General features: G+C 36.9%; 1 protein-coding gene across 1 annotated transcript; it reads left to right on the top strand.

The window, feature by feature from the left end:
- Window positions 1-14636: 14636 nt before the first annotated feature.
- LOC121793528 (E3 ubiquitin-protein ligase RZFP34-like) lies at window positions 14637-16728 on the top strand. The gene is made up of 11 exons (XM_042191552.1): window positions 14637-14788; window positions 14870-14957; window positions 15054-15113; window positions 15194-15226; window positions 15307-15384; window positions 15468-15511; window positions 15782-15822; window positions 15897-15979; window positions 16051-16142; window positions 16211-16322; window positions 16414-16728. Exons 1-11 carry the CDS (start codon window positions 14727-14729, stop codon window positions 16555-16557), a joined length of 837 nt encoding a protein of 278 aa, XP_042047486.1. The 5' UTR covers window positions 14637-14726; the 3' UTR covers window positions 16558-16728.
- The last annotated feature ends 4952 nt before the right edge of the window (window positions 16729-21680 follow it).

Genomic DNA, 21680 nt, shown 5'->3' on the forward strand with positions numbered 1-21680 from the left:
TCTAATCCCTCTATGAAACCCTCTAAAATGGGAGTTGAAAGTCAAAGTAGAACACTTTCTACTAAAATAACAAAAAAAATTAGAGAGGCTGCCCTTGATGCTTAGAGTGGTGAAATGACACAAGCTAGTGAGGACTAAAGGCAATAGGAATAACTGGTTGAGCCAAATTCTTTCGAACCATATGAATCTGCCTCACTGTAAGGGCACCCCCTAGTTACACCTTTGAGCCTTAACTATGATCACCCCTTCTTTGGAAACCCTAAACCTCATGTCAAGTGAACAAGGGGATGGGCTAGGGCAACTCATCGCTTGGGGATAGGAAATAGGTTGTGAAACAAGGGAGTATAAAAACAGAGAGTTAGAAAGAAAAAGGGCAGGAAACATTGTAACCTGACCCAGAAAAGAGAGAGAGAGAGAGAGAGAGAGAGAAATGAGAGAAAAATGAAAAAAAAGAAAGAAGAAAATTAGAAAATGGGCAGGAAGAATGTTTAACCTGACCCACAAAAAAAAGAAAGAGAAAATAGAAAATAAGAGAGGGCAAGAAATGATGTAACCTGATCCTATGAAAGAGTTAGAAAAATAAGGTTAAAATGGCCAAGGGTAGTTCCAAAGTTTTAGATTGTACATAGGGAGGTTGTTCTAGTTTTGTCCCTAAGTTCACATGTCCTTCACACTTCTATGTACATTATGAACTTGAACCCATAAGACCCTCACCTTTATACACTACAACCCTTGCCCCATTATAACCTGAATAAAGACCTTAAGGAGTTAGCTTCTGTCAATAGAACTCTAGCATCAATGGTATGGCAAAATGAATGAGAGAATGGTCCTAACAATTCTGGTGAGGATTGAGTGACTGAGTGAATCCAAAGTCGGAAAGATAGAAGCAATCATGACAAACAGACAAGCATGATTAGGTAGAAGAGGGGAGAGAAATGAATCTGAGACTATAGACGATTGGATTGACCTTAAGCTTGTGAGGACGATTGCCAAACAACATAAACTAGTTCTTTCTTTTCTTTCTTTTTCTTTTACTTGTCAATGTGTTTAGTTTACTTATGTGTTTTTCCTTTCTAGGTCTTTTACATGTGTGTTTGTTTGCTGTTTCTGAATAAGAACCATGCTTTGAAACTTGCATCTATTCTTTTTCTTTTCTTTCATACTTGAGGACAAGTATGGGTTAAGTGTGAGCAGTTTGATGAGGCTCGTTTAATGCATGTGTTCTATGGTAAAACTACATCAAATTCTGTAAACTAACAGTCAATTTTGAGCCAGGTTTGTGTGAAAACAGTCATATTCAGAAGAAGGAACAAATCAGTTTGGCGGACGAATGAATTAAGAAAATAAGGCAAAAAAAAAACAGCGGCATTGAGTTGATCAAGTCAAGAATCAAATAACGCCAGCAGGAGTTCCACATTGGGAGATAAAGTTAAAGACCCCACCACCAAATGTGAAGGGCAGGAACAACATTTCAGAGAGGATGGTACCCTAGGGATGAGAGCCCTACGCCTCTCTATACAAAAGAAGCCCAACACAAGAAGAAGGGAGTCCCGGCCAGTGGTGAAATGGGGGTCTCACAAGCTTTCTTAGTTAGAATATCTTTAGGAATTCAGCTCTCTTCTAGGGCTGAAATCGGAGCTCTTTTACTTCATCTTCTTGATTTCGTCGCACACACATACTTGGTCCTAGCTTAGTTTAGATTAGTTGGCGTTTGGTGGTAGTTTCTGCGTTTTTAATCGTTCTGTCTGTTATTCCACTCCGAGAAGGGGTGATGTAACAATTTACTGCTTTCGTAGTTTATTTTCAATTTAGCTTTTGATGTCATCGACCTTTTAATGTTTTTCATTTAGTGAAATTTGAACTTATGTTTTCGTTCCCAGCTGATGTGTTATGTTTTCCATGCATGATGTTTCTGATCTGTTTTCGTTTCCTTTTTTTATGTTGCATGTCTTGGGTATAAAAGTGTCTTGTTTTGTTTTGATTTGGTTACATCTGATGTTCTATGTTTGAGAGTTCTTGGGATGTTTAGATCTTGTAGTTTATGTTTCATTTCTGCATGATTATTTGTTAGTTTCTTGTTTACGTAGTCTTAGCTTAGATTTTTGGAGTAGATTTAATTTTATGAGTTGTTATGAAGTTTCATCTTCCATAGCTTTTCAGATCTAATCTTTACTATGTTTCATATGTTGATTTTGTGAAGAAGATGAAGTTGTTAAAAAGTTTTTACTTTATCGTACACTCTGCAGGGGACTGACAGTCCCCAGTCCCCCGTTTATTCTGTTTGTCCATTTATGGAAAGTTCACTTGAGTTGATCAAGTAGAATAGTTAAGCTTTCATGAGTTGATCAGTTTAGTTAGTTTAGATTTCCCAAGTCAAGTAGTTAACTTAATCCACCCCCTAGAAAACGTGGCAACAGACATCCTCAAGTCGTGTCAAGCAAGCAAATGCCAAACGCCTCATCTTTGTGGGATCGATCCTTACTTCCTTATACTAGTTAATAGTATTGTGGGTTAAGGTTTTGAAAACGCACGTTTTAGTTCTTCCATTCTTCTCACTCGAGTTGAATTTAAGTCAGTTGATCAGCCTAAGTTTCCACTGGAGCCACTCACCAACATTTTTGTAGGTAGCAGACGTATACAGGCTAGCTGGATCAGTTGGACAATCCAACTTGAGCAAGCCACAACAATATAATACCAAAAATGAAGAGAAAAATAGAGACTGAAAAGATCCGAGTTTTCAGTTGGTAAAAAAAGATAGTGGGATGTGGGTCCTACTTTTTTATATTAGTTTTATAATAAAAATGTGAGTAGAAAAAGGTTGGTTGAATGTGGCGCCTATTGCCTTTTACGGAATATTCCAACCGGGACTCCTAAAGTGGGACACCCAAAAATGGTAAATCGGGACTTCTAAAGTGGGACGGATGGAGTATAATTTAGTAAGAGAGTTAGAGAGAATATTCAGAGAAATTTGAGAAGAGATTGAGAGAAAATAAAGAATGATATGATGAATGGTGTGGAAACGAAGTGTTCAGACGGTGATTTTTTTATAATAATTAAAAACAAACTATGAAAATGGCTAGCTAACACTATGATAACCGACCAGATAAAAGTCAATGGCTCCAATTCGTTCAACAATGCAAATCACTTGAACGGGTGGACACGCTTAGATTTTGCATTATTTTAAGGTCTTTATTTGGGCCGTTTTGAGTGTCAAAGTTGTATTACATGTCCATTATTTATACATTTTGTCTATTTTCGTATGTTGACATGTTTTGTGAGAAATATACAAAATAGAGCCTATAAAATAGCAAAAAGTCAAATTTAGAAGTCTGGAGCATTTGCACCGGCCAGCGGTCTGTCTCGAAATTTTGCACTGGACCGTTGAAGTCGCAGCGGCCCGTTTCAAAATTTGTGCCTACAAAGAAGAACACGCCCAGCGACCACTGGGATGTGCGTAGCGACTACCGAAAGTTTCACCGAAGAGTCAGAACATTTACAGCGGTCCGCTGAGAATTGTGCAGCGATCCGGTGGAATCGGGTGGTTCAAGATTTTTAACTAATTTCTCTCCAAGACTTACTTAACTGGGTTAGAAGATTTTCCATATTGTGGTACACGACTTCAAGGCTATAAATACCCCCAAAGCTTTATCAAAGGAAGAGACCTAGCAACATTACTTACTTGAGATTAAAGTTTAAGAGTTCCTTCCATTTGAACATCATCTTTCCATCATACATAGAGTTTGAAGCTTGGATTCAAGCGAGGATCAAAACTACAGATTCATCCTTTGGTTTTATCTATTTAGTTCTTGATGTTTTCTATGTTTTCCCTACAAACTATGAGTTTAGTTTATTTGTCTGAGTAGTTAAATCAGTAGAATTCTAGGGATGCATTAGTAACGATAGTTCATATTTATTTAATATCCGTTTTGTTCATGTTTGCTTTATTCTAAGTTGTTTGATAATGCTTCATGTTTGAGTGACAAATTCTATGATGAATTCTTGGCTTGCAAAGTAATAGAAAGAGGATTTGCATGTTAGATGGACTTAGTTAACGCTACAATTAATTTCCCCTAAAAAGGTATTGTTAATTGAGAATGAGGACATCTTGAGGATCTAATTGAGCTCTTTAGAGTTACTAATCTAAGATTGGCAACCTTGGTGTGTAATCTACTTTGTGTCACATTGGCAATACTTATGTGATCCGTTCTAGTTAAGCATGAATTGTGCTAACCTTGGTGTGTAATCTACTTTGTGTCACATGGGCAATACTTATGTGATTCGTTCTAGTTAAGCATAAATTGTGCTAGGATATTGTGAAATTTGTATAAACCATAACTATGAAAGCACATCCCTGAAATTCTCTTTTCTTATCTGTTTTTACTCACGTGATTAATCTGCAAGTGTTTTTATTGCTTTCTTTATTTGCTTTATTTATTGTTTATTAGCATAATCAAAACTCCAAAACCGTGTTTCCAAATAGTAGGAGAAGCCTAGTATTTGATAGCCAGTCTATGGTCGTACTCCCTGTGTTCGACAGCTTGTGCTTACCCTTAGCTATACTACTCCTACCTTGTATACTTGCAAGTAGTTGTAATGCTAAAAAAAATTGTGCATCATGGGTGTCGCTTCAACACAATGATATTAGGTTGAGTAAAATGCATTTGAAAAGTCTTGTGAACTTCGATCTTCTTTTTCCAACTCTGTCTGAGCTCCATTCTAACTTCAATCTCAACCTACACATGAGAAATATATCCAAATGAGTCCAATAAACACTTCAAATTCATGAATTCTATGGGAAAAATGATATATTTGATTCATATCAATTGCATACTAATTAAAGTGGAAAAAGAAGTCAAATACTACTACAATAACATGAAAACTTAATTCATGGAATATATTTAAGATATGTTTGTTTAGTTGTTAATTATCATCCGTACCAAAAAAGATGTCTCACTTTCCTTTTTAGTTTGTTCCACTAATGATGTTACATTTCAATTTTTAAAAAAAGTTCTCTCACATAAAATTTATATTTTATCTCTCCCCTTATAACACAAACAAAACTTCTTAAAATCTGTGTCATCCACAATTGTGACATTTTTATCGGACGAAAGTAATACTATTTTTTAGCTTTATTAAACCAAACCCATTCAATATGTAAAATATAAAAAAGAAACATGTTTAATTATTATGGTTAATTAACTTAATTTATATTATTTATAATTAAATTACAAGTAGTATCAATAATATACTTGTTGAACAAAAAGAAAATTGAATGCTAAAAAAATGTTAACAAAATTATTAGAATAATAGGATTAATAATATAAAATTGCTAAATGGATTAAAAAAAAGGATTATACTGAAATAAAAAAATTTAAACAAAGCAAACAATCAAATCATATGAAGTTATTTGATATATTTTCTATACTTTCAAGATATTAATACTAATACAAGCAATTATATATGATGTATAAAAAGATAGTGCCACTTAAAATTGTAATTTATTCCACTTTTTTAAAAATTGTTTAAATAAAATATTTAAAAATAAGTAATAATTATTATTTCCTCATCCCACAATAAAAGTCCTATTTGTTGAATGAAGATTGTTGACTCATAATTGACAAGTCTTAGTTAGTTTTTTAGTATTCCTAGTCATGAGGTATATTTTGTTATTCCTATTTTTGAGCTTTTCTCTGTTTGCCGTTGTAATCTTCATGAGTAGAGGGCTTATAAATAGTATCTCATATTAGTGGAATAAACAAGTCATTTGGAGTCATCTTCTGATATACTTTGGGTACAAATATTTCTCTTTTTTTTGTGTTCTCTGTTTTCTAGTTCCAACATTTTTGGCATCTAGAGCCAGGTTCTGTTATGATTGCCAGCAACGGGAGTTCGATGAGCGCTACACAACCACTCATACTAGTGTTCAAAGGAGAAGGCTATGAATGCTGGAGTATCCGGATGCAGACTCTACTGAAGTCTCAAGATCTATGGAACTTCGTAGAACAAGGATATGCAAAATCCGATGAGGCGAACAGATTGCGGGAGAATAAGAAGAAAGACTCAAAGGCGTTGGCGATCATCCAACAAGCGGTCCATGACAACGTCTTCTCCAGAATTTCAACGGTGACCACCTCAAAGCAAGTGTGGTCAACCTTGCAGAAAGAATTCAAAGGAGATTCAAAAGTCATTGTTGTGAGATTGCAATCACTTGGACGTGACTTTGAAACGCTGATCATGAAGAATGGAGAATCCGTGGTTGATTTTCGCCGAGAACAATGGCAATAGTCAGTCAAATGCGATCTAGCAGAGAAAAGATCACAGACCAGACCATCGTTGAGAAGATACTTAGAAGCTTGACTCCAAAGTTTGATCATGTCGTAGTTGTAATTGAAGAGTCAAAGGACTTATCGGTGTTTTCATTTGAAGAATGAATGGGATCTCTTCAAGCTCACGAGTCAAGAATTGACCAATCGTTTGAAAAGTCTGATGAAAAAGCATTTCAAGTGAAAGGTGAATCCTCCAATTAGAAGGATTTCTCTACAACAAGAGGACGGGGCATAGGAGGTTTCCGAGTTCGCGGGCGTGGCCAAGGTCGAGGTCGTGGTGGTCAATCTAATGCAAAGTAATATTTTGGTGGACAACAAGGCGACAAGAGCCATATTCAGTGCCATAATTGCGGCAAATTCAAGCACGCGAAAGCAGATTGCTGGTCTAAGGAAAAACAAGCGAATTATGTCCAAGAAGAGGCGAATAAAAACAAATTATTCATGGCGGTTGCAGACATTGTGGATGTGTCAAACGATGTGTGGTTCATGGATAGCGGTTGCTCAAATCACATGTGTTCCAACAAGGAGATGTTCAAAGAGATTGATGAATCTCGCAAGATTCAAGTCAAGCTAGGTGACGACAAATCCATTCAAGTTGAGGGGAAAGGTACTGTTGCAGTAAAGGATGGCCATGGTAACACCAAACTCATTTATGATGTCTATTTTATTCCAAACTTGGCACATAATTTATTGAGTGTTGGGCAATTGATATCTACTGGATATATGGTATTTTTTGATGATCATTTCTGTGTCATCAAAGAAAAGAAATCTGGGCAGATCATCGCAAAGGTTTGCATGATGGAGAATAATAGGTTGTGGCATCTACAATATGGGCATCTCAACGCCAATGGATTGAAGCTTCTACATGAGAAATGTATGGTTCATGGGCTGCCAAAAGTTGAAGCCTTTGATCTATGTGAGGGATGTATCTATGGAAAACAGATGAGGAAATCCTTTCTTACTGGTGTATCGTGGAGAGCTTCAAATTGTCTTGATCTCATTCACGCTGATTAGTGCGGGCCTATAAATACGGAGTCGATTGGTGGAAATCGATATTTCTTTTTAATTACTGATGATTATAGTCACATGAGCTGGGTATATTTTATGAGAAATAAATTCGAAGCCTTTGAGAACTTCAAGAATTTCAAGGCGATGGTGGAGAATCAAAGTGAAAGAGCATCAAGGTTCTTCGTACATATAGGGGTGATGAGTGCTCTAATGATTTTAATCATTTTTGCGAAACTGACGAAATACGCAGGGAATTAACCACACCATATACGACATAGCAGAATGGTGTGGCGGAGAGGAAAAATCGCACCGTTGTAGAGATGGCGAGAAGCACGTTGAAGGCAAAGCATCTCCCAAACTCTTTGTGGGCAGAAGTTATTGCTAGTGTTGTATTTTTGTTGAATATTTCTCCAACAAAAGCTATCTTGAATCGCACTCCATATGAAGCTTTGGGAGGTCCGAAGCCGACGGTGAGCCATCTAAAGGTTTTTGGATGCGTAGCTTATGCTTTGGTGAACTCTCAATGTCGTCGAAAGCTCTATGACAAATATGAAAATTGTGTCTTCATTGGGTACTCTTCTCAATCCAAAGCATACAAGCTATATAAACCTCTTAGCGGCAAAGTTATTATCAGCAGAGACATCACGTTTCATGAAGATGTTGGATGGGATTAGGAGAGCAAGCAAGATGATTCATATACTCTCTTCTCGTTGGATTCGAGTGATGCAGATTCTGGTATGAATTCAACGCACAACAGCCCTCCGAATTCACCACAAAGCAATCCCACAAACTCACCAAATACTACTCCAAACACTACTCCTCAAAATACGCATCATACCAACCCTATAAATCCTCTAAACATAAATACACCACCTTCATTAAGTAGTTGTTCATCTCTCGAAACACCACCTCCACGGGGCTATAGGTCTTTAACTAAAGTTTATGAGAGATGTACTTTTGCTCTTATGGTTGTAGATCTAACTCGGTTCAATGATGCTGCTGGAGAAGAGAAGTGGTAAAAAGCAATGAATGAGGAGATTGGAGCAATCGAAAAGAATGGAACTTGGATTCTTGAAGACTTGCCAGAAAATAAGAGTGCAATTGGCTTGAAGTGGGTGTTCAAGACAAAGTATAATGCAGATGGGTGTGTGTAGAAACCTAAGGTTTGTTTGGTTGTCAAGGGCTATGCGCAACAGCAGGGCATTGACTACAAGCAAACGTTCTCTCCAGTTGCTCGCTTCAAAACCGTGAGAATGTTTTTAGCTTTGGAAGCAAGCTCCATGTGCTTGGTACAACAAGCTGGATTCATTTCTCTAGCAAGGTGGATTTGAAAGAAGTGCTAATGAGCCTACATTGTATGCAAAGAAGGAAGTAATGTCAAGGGCTATGCGCAACAGCAGGGCATTGACTACAAGCAAACGTTCTCTCCAGTTGCTCGCTTCAAAACCGTGAGAATGTTTTTAGCTTTGGAAGCAAGCTCCATGTGCTTGGTACAACAAGCTGGATTCATTTCTCTAGCAAGGTGGATTTGAAAGAAGTGCTAATGAGCCTACATTGTATGCAAAGAAGGAAGTAATGGTAACTTGCTCCTTGTTTGTGTATTTGTTGATGATATAATCCATATGAGATCTTCTAACTCTCTTGTTACTGAGTTCAAATAGAGTGTTATGAATATGTTTGAGATGACAGATTTAGGTTTGCTTAATTATTTTCTTGGATTGGAAAATAAGCAAGGAGAAGATGAAGTGTTTATCTTCCAGAAAAAATATGCCGATGATCTTTTCAAACGCTTGAACATGATGAATTACAAAGCTGCAATTACCCCCATGAATATCAATGAAAAGTTGCAGCTTGCTGATGGTACAGAGGAAGCTGATACAGTAAGCTTTCGAAGTCTAGTTGGAGGTTTGATTTATTCAACGCATACGAGACCTGATATTGCCTTCGGAGTTGGTATAATTTCCAAATTTATGCAAAATCTAACACATCAACATTTCGGAGTTGCGAAAAGGATTCTTCGCTACGTAGTTGGAACTCAATGTTGTGGTATTTGGTACTCAAATGTTACTGAATTTGAGTTGGTTGGTTTCACGGACAGTGATTGGGCAGGTTATGTGGATGATAGGCGAAGGACTTTAGGCTTCGTGTTCAATCTTGGGCCAGGAGCTGTAACATGGAGCTCGAAGAAGCAAGGAGTAACAATGCTTTCGACGGCAGAAGCAGAATATGTGGCTGCTACTTCTTTAGCGTGACAAGCAGTATGGTTGAGAAGGTTCCTGGATGATTTTGAGCAGGAGCAGAAGGAGGCTACTAGAATTTTCTGTGATAATCGATCAGCTATTGCGATTGCAAAGAATCCAGTTATGCACGGGAGAACGAAGCACATCAATATTAAGTTTCACTTCATACAAAATTTGATGTCTATTTCCTTGAAGTTTTGCAGCAGCCTTATAACTTGGTTGATATTTTCACCAAGTCGTTGTCTTCGGAGAAGCACGTCAAGTTCAGAAATATGCTTGGAGTGTGTAATTATGAATCAAGGGGGGGGGGGTGTTAAATGAAGATTGTTGACTCATAATTGACAGCTCAAGCTTATCTTGACTTAGTCTTAGTTAGTTTTTTAGTATTCCCAGTCATTAGCTATATTCTGTTATTCCTGATTTTTAGCTTTTCTCTCTTTGTCGTTGTAATCTTCATGAGTAGAGGGCTTATAAATAGCACCACATATTAATGGAATAAACAAGTCATTTGGAGTCATCTTCTGATATACACGTTTGGCTATAAATATTTCTCTTTTTTGTATTCTCTGCTTTCTAAATCCAACACTATTTTTCCATTTCCGTTTGTCCCACAATAAGAGTCATATTTCACTCTTACCATAAATGGTAAGTAGACCCACATTCCACAAACTTATTCCACTCATATTTTATTATAAAACTAATAGATAAGTGAAACTCAGATTGTACTAACTTATTCAACCAACTTTTATTTATATTTTTTAAAGTTCTGTGCCAAACCAAATAGGATTCTTATTGTGGGAAGGAGAGAGTATTTAAATTATACACTCCCTCGTCTATAATTTAAATATTCCCAAGATAGTTGGGTAGCAATCTTTTCGGGCCGTTCCAATGTAGTTGAGTTATTTTTTGGATAAAAACCTTATTCTCCCTCCTACTTTTACACTCTCTTTCTCTAATACTTTTATTGTTTATCCATTTTAACCTTTAAGCATTAATTTCTTAAATATTTTATCCAAAAGAAATGCTTTAACAAATTTGGGAGGTAGTCAGTACCTGTTTTGACTCGGCACTAGCTTTAAGAAATTATTGATTTTGTGCAAGAAGGTAGGTGGAATAATTAGTTGGAAGATGAACCTCATTTAGAATTTACCATATTTGGACATAAAATTTAATCTCATTGTTGATGAAATTTATACTCAAATGCCGTTACTTTCATAAATATAAAACAAAACAAAATGATAAACATACAAAAAGTCAAAAGGGTCACACTTTCTACTATCTCACTTCAATTATTATACACTCCAACAACCACTACCTCACTTCAATTATCACACACTCCAACAATTTCTTAAAACTCATGCCCTAACTAAATTGCACTCCTAAACTGGGACGGAGGGAGTATATTATATTTATAATAAAATGTAAGTATAATACTCCCTCCGACCCATAAAAGGAGTCACATTTAGGACACGAGTTTTAAGAAATATAAAGAACAGTGAGTTGACAAAGTTAGTGGAATATGGGGTCCACTTTTTTATATTAGTTTTATAATGAATTGTGAGTGAAGTAAGTTACTAGAATATGAGACCTACTTACTATTTATGGCAAAAATGAAATGTGACTTTTCTTGTGGGACAGACCAAAATGCCACAATGTGACTCTTGTTATGGGACGGATGAAGTAGTTTATTTGAGTGTGAAGTCCCCTAAAGAAGAAAAAGTTAGATGAGTCTTTGAATTGCAAATATCTCGAAATGACAAAATGAGTTTTATTTTCGATACATCATTACCGCCGGAGTCTTGAGGGATATTCTCCACTGAAAACGCGTTTTCAGTGAGGTTGGAGATGGTGTAAGAGGGAAACACATGAATATTTTGGAATGGAATCAAATCAGTTACTTTTTTTTTAATAATGACTCTGAAACCTAACAATAACATCCAAGAATATAACATATGATAGTGGAACCCAGAGCATGGATAGAGAATCACATGATTTAGATCGCTCAATCCATGATGAGATAGAGTGATACATCGATAAAGGGTTCTTAAAGGGTTGAGAAAAGAAGCTTTTGCAAAGGTTGCTGATATATAAAGAGAATAATCGTGACTAGATATTCTAATATTTTTAGATGGCTTGCGTAGATACTTTACATTGGAGAGCATATGCTAGCGAGATTGACATTATTGCATGTGATTGGAAATTTTATCTCTATCATAAAGATATTGAAATTATATTTATAGAGTATGGGCTATAATCAATATCGAACTAATTTCTACTCGTCATTGTTAGTTTGTTTTAGGTCATTTTAAAATATTGTTAATTTGTTTTAGGTAATTTTTAATTTGTTTTAAGTCATTTTATAAAATCCTGAGTTCAAAAATACGGATATCAGTTTTAGACTATTTTAGGTCATGTTTACTATTATGACCTAAAAACAGACTGAAAATGATCTTCGGGTATTGATTCTGTGGTCCTTTCAACATGATATGACATAAGTAAGTGATCTCAAATGGTAAACGTAATCAACAAAAGTATTACGATCAAATTATTAATTCATTTTAATAAAAAATATACTAGTAGCCTATTATCTATATAAACTGATCAATACTAAGCACACTGATGGTGATGGATAATCATGATTCTCCCTCAAGAAAAGAAGAAGATGATTTATAATGATGAGTCAGACATAATCCCAAAATACTAGGTCGTATATTATCTGAATAAGATTGCTAGCTGAATGTTCACACAATCACACTCAACACTACTACTACTACTATTAATATATAGAACATAAATAGAGCATCCATCTCTCCAATAATCATGACATGCTTAAAATTATTTATAATTTGTTTATTATGACCGGCAATATTTACCTTATCCAATCATTTATAAAATTAAAATCAATAGTACGAGCCACTAATAGTAAAAATATTTCGAAACTTCATATGAATGTCTTTTCAGTTCCAGGATGAGAAGTCAATTGAAAATTAGTTGAAATAACAAAGTGGATGAGAATTAATGAAATTATCTAAATACTATTCCGACAAATGGAGTTGCAAAATCTTATCAACAAACAAACTCCTATTTGTGAGTATTGCCGACATTGTGTTGAGTTGCATGACTAATGCATTTTTGTTTGGAATTTAAGGAAAAACGAAATATGGAGTCAACAAAGTCTGCAGAAATGGATAGAAACGGAGAAGCCCATAACTTGTTTGTAAATGTAGATATTGATGGATTAAGATCACAGAGCATTTCCAACCCCAACTCTTCTACAGTGACACTTTCCCTACTTTCTTATCTCCTTGCTAATTCCTATCTATGCGCTGATTCTTCACATATTTCGATCTTGATGATTCAATATTTTTACTTTAAAAAAATAAAAAATAAATAAAAATTTACAGGAATTCCTATCTATGCGCTGATTCTTCACAAATTTGAAATAGTTCAAGGTAGGTACGGAAGCTGGTGCTGTCAAGTGGGGCCCGTCCTTGTCAGCAGATCTCTAGAATTTATCCATTTAATTGTCTACATACGCTCTTCCGTCACTTCAAACAATCCTCTTCCTCTGTAAAAATCTTTGTCTTTCCATGAAATATCAACTTTCTTTTTCAAAAAACAAAATTATTTGTCCAGGGTATCTGAACAGTGGACACTTAAGTTGAGAGTACTGATAAAAAAAATTAGTACCCCCTTCTCAGTCCTGCTATTATCGAGCTACTTCTTTCAGACACAAAATTTAAGAAATTAATATTTAAAGAGTTGAAGTAATGAGATTAAAATATTAGAAAGTAAAGAGAATAAAGTAGATGGAAAAATAAAGTAAGAAAAATAATTTTTTACTTAAAAGAGAAATAACTCGTTTATAGTGGGACGATGGGAGTATCACACTCCTTTATTATGGAGCAGTATTCTTTACCAAAGATATACTATATCTTTCACTTTAATATTGATAAAAAAATGTTATCTTCCATATATATTAGGACTTGCATGTTGTAAATTATTATCCCGATTCATTATTGCTATGTCCAGACAATGACAATGCATATATATACGTTCACTTTTACTTTTTTGAAAACCGCTAACTTGTAACTAAAGAAACGGTAACCTAAATTAATTTGACCCTTTTATTCATCATGCCTATTTATTTAATACTAAAATCTGTCAGCATTTTATTTTATTATACTATAGACGACATGCACAAATTAAGAGCCCATCCATGCACATGCAACTTTGTTGGTTTGCCCAATGATCACATGGGAACTAAAGACATACACTCTTTATCGATTTTATCTCCACCAATGTCAAGTATCTACTCCCCACAAATTCTAAATATCCCAAATTAGAGCAACACCTTCCTTGGGCAGCACGAGAATTTATGCAACTTTATTTCGTGTGTAAAGTGGAGAGAGTAAGTAAGAGAGAGAATAAAGTAAAGAGAAATGTGTTTTTATTTTTAGTAATGAGTCATCTTGGTTGGGACAAATTAAAAAGGAAAGTGGGTCATCTTCAATGGGACGGAGGGATTACTTTATTCTCTCTTTCTTACTTTTGGTCTTTCTTTATCTCTCTTATTTTTTTTCTCTCTCGTACTTTATACTCTCCACTTAATTCAATAAATATTATTTTCTTAAATCTCGTATCCAAAAGAAACTCATCACTTATAGTGGGACGGAACTAGTAGTATATACAAGTAGACAACATAATGAAGACATTTCCATTTCCAAACTGAATAGTCATAATGAACACATTCTTGCCCCGTTGAAGAAAGCACACTGAAAATTCTCATTCAACAAAAAACAAATCCCATTTCTTCCCTGAAAAAAAAATAAGTAGAAAAGAGTTCACAAAAAATTATCAAATCTTCCATTTTCAAAAAAACAAATATAATGAAAACATAAGTTAGGGAACGTGTAGAGATTGGATTTGAGAAAAGAAAAGATCAAAAGAGCAGTCACAAGAAATATGATGGTATTGTGTGAGGTGAGGACCACAATCTAATCCAAACACACGCGCCCGCCTACGCGCCATTTTCGTTTTGGCCGTTACCCTTCCATTCCCAACTATATTAACGTCCCCATTTTGCTCTTCTCCACCACCACTCACTCCCACTGCTAAATTTATTAACTAAGATTTTTTGCTTGAAGAAGAAATGGACTGTGTTTTTGAACACCACATATTTTCTAATGAATGCATGATTAAGCAGGAATATGGGTATACTTAACTCTGTTTCTGCTGCCCTGTTTTGTTAATTTCGATTAAGCCAATAATTAATCGCGGATACCCGTTTTTCAGCTGTCGTCATTACAAGAGGAAGTGTAAGATCGTAGCGCCCTGTTGCAACCAGACATTTGATTGCAGGCACTGCCACAATGATGCAAAGGTTTCTCTATTTTATTATTATTATTTTTTTACTTTTTAGCATATGATTCAATTCTTTCACTAGATTTGTGTTTTGATGCTAATGATCTTCTAGCAGAACTCTATAGAAATTGATCCACTCGATCGCCATGATATCCCGCGCCATGATATTACAAGGGTTAGTTTTCTTTAATTTCCTACTTGATTATTACTTTGCCGAACCACATTCTCAGTTACTCTGCATATGTGGCTTTTCAGGTCATTTGCTCAGTGTGTGACACAGAACAAGATGTAAGTTTAATTAAATAGGAAGATGGTGTTTTCGTATACGAGTCATCGACTTAATTTATGATGCTATTCAATGTTTGTAGGTCCAGCAGAATTGCATTAGCTGTGGTGTTTGTATGGGGAAGTACTATTGCTCGATATGCAAATTCTTCGATGATGATGTGAGCTTCTTTTCATCTAACTATTGGAGTAGTTGTTATCCGATTATTATGTCTCTCATCAGTGTATTCTTTCTCCTTGTCAGATTTCAAAGAATCAATATCACTGCCAAAAATGTGGAATATGCAGGTTATTTTTCTCTTTTCCTTTTCCTTAATGTGGATTACAGAATTAGATGCTATGAACAGATTGAATGTCATATGTCTTCATCTGTCCTATGATAGCAAACCATTTTTATTCTTGTCCCTTTCGCCATGGCGTAGCAATGGCCAACATGTTACCCCGGACATTGCTATGCCCCACATTATCCTAGACTCGATGCAGTTGATTCTCTCGTAGCTTCTTTTCACTAAAGTCATCTCCTTCGAATCTAACTTTCTTCTCTTTTTCTTGTTCTAGAACCGGTGGCAAAGACAACTTTTTCCACTGCGATAAATGTGGTAAGTCGAGTTCCTGCCGGTCTTGAAAAATCTACTGCTGATTACCGTATTGAGCGAAATATATCCTGTTGCAGAATGCTGCTATTCAAATGTGTTGAAGGATTCACATATATGCATAGAGAGAGCAATGCATCACAATTGTCCAATTTGCTTTGAGGTAATTAAATCTCTAATCGATTTGGTGTCAATTGGTGGCTATAGCTAATCAACATATCCGAATATACGCAGTATCTTTTTGACACGCCCAGAGACACTACCGTGTTGCCATGCGGTCATACCATACATCTCGACTGTGTTAAGGAGATGGAGCGCCATTTCCAGTAAGAATGAATCTCCCTATCTCACTCCACTCGTGTCCTCTACATGTCTAATAAATTTGGCGATGCAGGTATTCTTGCCCGGTATGCTCAAAGTCGTATTGTGATATGACGTGCGTCTGGGAGAAGCTCGATCAGGAGGTTGCTTCAACGCCTATGCCTCAAATGTATCAGAACAAAATGGTGAGGAAACTGCTAAAAGAGATTAGGCTTTGGTTTGTTTGCTTGATTGGTACTAACTCGAAAAGGCCTTATTTATGTTGCTTTGTTTTAGGTTTGGATTCTCTGCAATGACTGTGGGGAAACATCCGAGGTGAACTACCATATACTCGCGCACAAATGCACCAACTGCAACTCCTACAACACGAGGCAGACGAGAGGGCGTTCCCATACATCATGCGCCTCACAACTTGTTTAGATGTAAACCAAAAATAAAATAGAGGAAGAAGTATTCTTGGAGTAGGAATAAGGCTGTGGGCTGAAGCCAAAAGATAGTGTTGTTCATTTATTCTTACTTCACTACTTAGGAAACATTCTGTAAATCAATCTTCAGCACGTATTAATCTACTCATCACCGTTTAATCTCTAACAGTTTTAGCAGTGATGTTAACTCATATCTGTATATGAAAGTTTGAATACAAAAATGAACTCAACTAACATGATACAAAAAGTTCCCAGCTCATCAGAAAACTGCAAATTCATTAGTTCCATTTATATATATATATCAAGATATGAAAGTACAAAAACATTACTGATCAATTTGTAGCTCCTGGTTCAATAATTATTTAAAGGGAAAAAAGGATCGCTCGGATTTTGAAGCTCCAAGACGCTGTAATTATTTATCGCACATTCGCACCCTAAAATATTGAAAATCTTAAATACGCTTTAGTGCGCACGAGCGCCCACACACACATATATTGACTATATAAAATACTCTCTCTGTCCCTAATTATTTGTCACCATTTTATCCGACAGGGGTTTTAAGAAATGTAATATTGAAAAAGTTAGTGGCAGGTGGGTCCTACTTTTATATATCAGTTTTATACTGCTAATAAAAATATGAGTGGTAATGAGTCAGTTAAATGTGACGTCTATTACCAAAAATGGTAAATAATGAAATGTGAGAAATTTTTAGTGACGGACGAAAATGGAAATAAATGACAAATTTTAAGGGACAAAAGGAGTACATACCATGAAATCCCTACCTAAAATAAATTCTGCCAATTTTAAGGGACAAAAGGAGTACATACCATGAAATCCCTACCTAAAATAAATTCGGCCACCGCTGCTGATAGTAGTGAAAACCATGATGCCTACGTGACTCAACTTCATTATCATTTTTATTTCGTTTCTTTTATATTCTTAATTTTCCCACCCACTTTTCTCTAATTTTTATATCTATCTCTTGGATCTTTAGAAAAGTACTGGATCAGATCTCACACTTTTTTCTTTTAAAAACGACAATCTTTAATAAATCTGAAATTTGCATGAGTGCCTTTCATCAATTGGCAGAGCTTTTAGGTTCCATATATTAACGTTAGCATCGAATCAGAGGGTTCGACACACGCTTTTCTCTCCACCTTCCTACTTTCATCATGATCAATCTCATTTTTACTCGTGACTAAACACTCTCTCTCACTCTCAACTTTTAATAGTATTTCTTACACGACAAAGACTAAATTTGGTGGCTGTCTATGTTGCAATCGCTTAGTGGTGATGATACTGGTTTGTGCGGTAAAGATTTTCCCATGATTTGGGGTTATAGGATATTGTAATTTGATCATGGTAATACTAATATTTAGCATCGCAAATAATAATTAATTAGCCGTCCATCCAATCTAAACACTTAGTCCGAATTCATTATAATTACATTCCATCATGCTATAATTGCTATTGCTATATATATAAGGGAATGGGAATTGTTAATATTAGTAGCAGAAAAGAAAAGAAAGTAGAGTTGGTGATGGGCATGAAAACAATGGTTCTGCTAGTGTTGGTGTGGGGGCATGTGTGCCTTGCCAATGCCACCAATAGGAAAATGATGAGGGGGGACTATACAGATACAGTGGCTGTCTCCGCCGTGGCTGCTGCTGCCCCTGACCAAGACGAGATGAAAAACCACCACACCATCCCGAGGCGCGCCTGGGATAGCAGCCAAGATCAAGATGGAGCCCCTGATGCGGACAACCGTACTTGATCAAGAAGGAGCCCCTGATGCTTTCTACAGAACTAAATTTTCATCGTATTACAGGTCGTCTTAATCTTAACTCTGTTGTTTTTGGAAATTGTGTTTCTCGTTTGTACTTTGTTGTTTTATGAAACAAATGTAAAATCCGAGTAGTTGCTACGCACATCGCTTAACTTTAGATGCTATTGTTTACTATTATACTTTGTATGTTCATATATGATTTCAACCCTAAAGAATCCTCTTTGATTGCTTAGTTAGAGCTAAATTAGACTGCAGTCAAGTATGTGAGCTATAATACTATGATTTGCAGGATGATTCTCTGAGTTTAAAGTTTGGGAAAAGGTTGTGACCCGTTAGTGAAGCTGTTTTCTAAAGAGCTCATTCGTATATTCCTCTACCTATGTTGTAAGGATCAGAGCAGCCAATAACTCTCTTAAATCAAGAACTTTTAAAACACACTATGTGAAGTGATCAGCCCTCACTTATACACATCGATTACCTAACATGAATAGCACAATAAAATATTTTGGAATCTCCTGAGGCATACAAGCAACCAGTTAATAATACCCCATAGAAACACAGATTATTCAAAGTTTTCCAAGAAAATAATTGAAAACACAAAGGAAAAGGAACTAGACACTTTTAGTCCAAGTTTAGGCTCAGTTTTCGTATAGCACGGATATATATTGTATAGCACCATTTATATTATAAGGCGTGAGATATGATCTTCTGCCTCCTTAAAATGAGCGTCAGTGTGAGCGACATGACCACATCACCAATTGAAACAACAACATGAGTCAATGCATCGAAAAACGGAAACCAATTAAGCATAGAAAACATTGATTTATCCAGACATATTCATAACAACAATCAAACAACTAATGGAAGAAAACATGATAGAACTAAACTAACTACACCCTTGACTGAAGGAATCACGATTGGAAGCTCCGTTTGCACTCCGTTGAATGATTGAGGAATCCTTTCTTGAATTCTTTAATCTCTTAGTCTATTCTCTCTCTAGTATGTGTGTACGGTGAGGAATTCCCTTAAAATCATGCGGAATGATGTACTCCCTCCGTCCCATAAAAATAGTCTTCTTTTTTCCATTTTGGTTCGTCCCACAGAAATAATCTCTTTCCATTTTTGACAAATCTCTTCTCACTTATAAGGTGGCCCACATTCTCTACTAACGATACTCCATTCACTTTTTCTTTCTCCATCTCTCCTATTTTACCACATAAAATCCATGCGATCCCAAAGTCCCTATTTTTATGGGACGAAGGGTGTACTACATATCATACCCTAGGTCTCCAAATATGAGTAGGATATGAAATTCCCGAAAATAAGACAAATTTTGACTTTTCGGCATGCTTAACCCGGCCCAGGTTGGTCTGTGGATGACCCTACCTAGTCGGGTAGAGGTTCTAGAGGGGGACAACATTTTCCTAAAATGAATCAACTATGGTAGAATCCCATAGTTTGTAGGAGGATGTATTATTCTTCAAAAAATAGTACTCCCTCGTGCCATAGAAATAGGCCATTAGGGGTTGGTACAGATTTTAATGCATAATTGGTAAAGTAAGAGAGAATGAGAAAAAGTAGTTGAAATTGTGTAGTGGATGGTGGGACCATAAATGATAAAGTAAAAAAGGAGAAAAATATTACCATAAATGGATTTTGACTATTTCTATGAGACGGACGAAAAATGAATATGGCCTATTTCTATGGGACGGAGGGAGTAATTAATATGGCACATTGTAGTGCAGTAAGCATAAAGTACTAGCCTTAGTGAATCCCATGTTCCCGGATCAGAACAAAGTTTGTACTCTTGTTGTCGTTGATGTAGCTCATATCTATTTCTACCAATCCTACCAATATACTCCCTTCGTCTATAAAAAAAATAGTCTTATTTGTGGACGACACGAGTTTTAATAAGAAATTTGTAACGCCCCACTTATTTTGAACCCTAATTTTTGAACCCTAATTTTTTTTGCATTTAATTCTTTTAATGCCGAGAAGTCCGTGAGTTAAATGACGAGTGAAATTGTTATTTGTTATTCTTCTGACCTAATTGGATTTGGAACTTTGACTGTGCGTTTTTTAGTCAACTTTGTTGATTACGTGACGTGGTTGTTTGAATGATTGAGGCATGGTGAATTTAATTTGACTATTTAGAATTATTGACAAGGCACGAGAACTTGATTTACGAGTTGAAATCGCGATGATGAAATCACAAGTCGAATATTTAATAATTCATTTCCGTGAGGAATATATATTGTACTCAATTCTGTGTTGGATTAAATAATTGATACAAGTCCAATCTTGTGGAATATAATTACTGGGCTGGACAATTTAAATAAAATACAAGGGGTCTTAGAGCATCTCCAATAGCGGCGAGCGCACCGGCTAGCCGATTCTTGGCGCTCGCCGGTCCGCTCGCCGAACCATTGCAGCCGGCGAGCGCCAAATCGGCGAGAAAAACGGCGAGCGCACGCCGATTCCCGAGCGCTCGGTGATGCGCTCGCCGATCTCCTAGCCGCCATTGCAGGCTCCAGATCGGCGAGCGGGATTTTTTTATTTAATTTTCGAAACACTATATATACGCGATTTGGACGTCATTTTCATTTGTACCACTTGTTTTAACGAGTACTCTCTCTATCTTAATTTCTGTACAAGAGCAACAAAGCGAAATGGAGCACAACAACGAGCCTACTCTAGGGACGAGCGGGTCTCAAACTCTGACGGTACCCGCGGGAGATGGATGGGGTCCGATGCCCGGGTACTACTACCCTTGGCAGCAGATGATGCTCGGGCTGGCATCCGGGGGTGGTATGCCGGGATGGCAGGGGATGCAGGGCGGGCCGGCGGTTCCGGGCGGGCAGGGGGGACCGGGGATGTAACCCCCTATGCCGATGATGCCGGGGTGGACACCCGGGGATGCAGGGGACGCCGGGGTACCCGGGGATGCATGGGACGCTGGCGGGGACAACGTCTATCGCCCCAGTCTTGATTTTGCTATTGCTGCTTCGCACACATCGACCCTAGCGGAGACGCAGTTCACTGGGTTTGAGACCTTCTCCTTAGAGGAGTTGGGACTAGATCTCGGGGATGCGGACACTCCCGTTCAAACGGGGGGAGTAGGGTGGGGTCGGGGCGCGCCCAAGAAGAAGAAGGGAAAGAGGGTGGTCGGCGAGTCGTCGTAGCCAGCTGGTGACGACAGCTCGGTACGGAGGAAATGGACGGACGCGGAGAACGTCGCGTTGTCCAAGGCGTGGGTGAGTGTTTGTGATGATCCCCTCGCCTCGAACAATCAGAGGATCGTCAACTTGTTTGCTAAGATAGCAGCAGCCTAC

This window comes from Salvia splendens, chromosome 3, assembly GCF_004379255.2.
Source record: "Salvia splendens isolate huo1 chromosome 3, SspV2, whole genome shotgun sequence".
NCBI classification, from domain to species: Eukaryota; Viridiplantae; Streptophyta; class Magnoliopsida; order Lamiales; family Lamiaceae; genus Salvia; species Salvia splendens.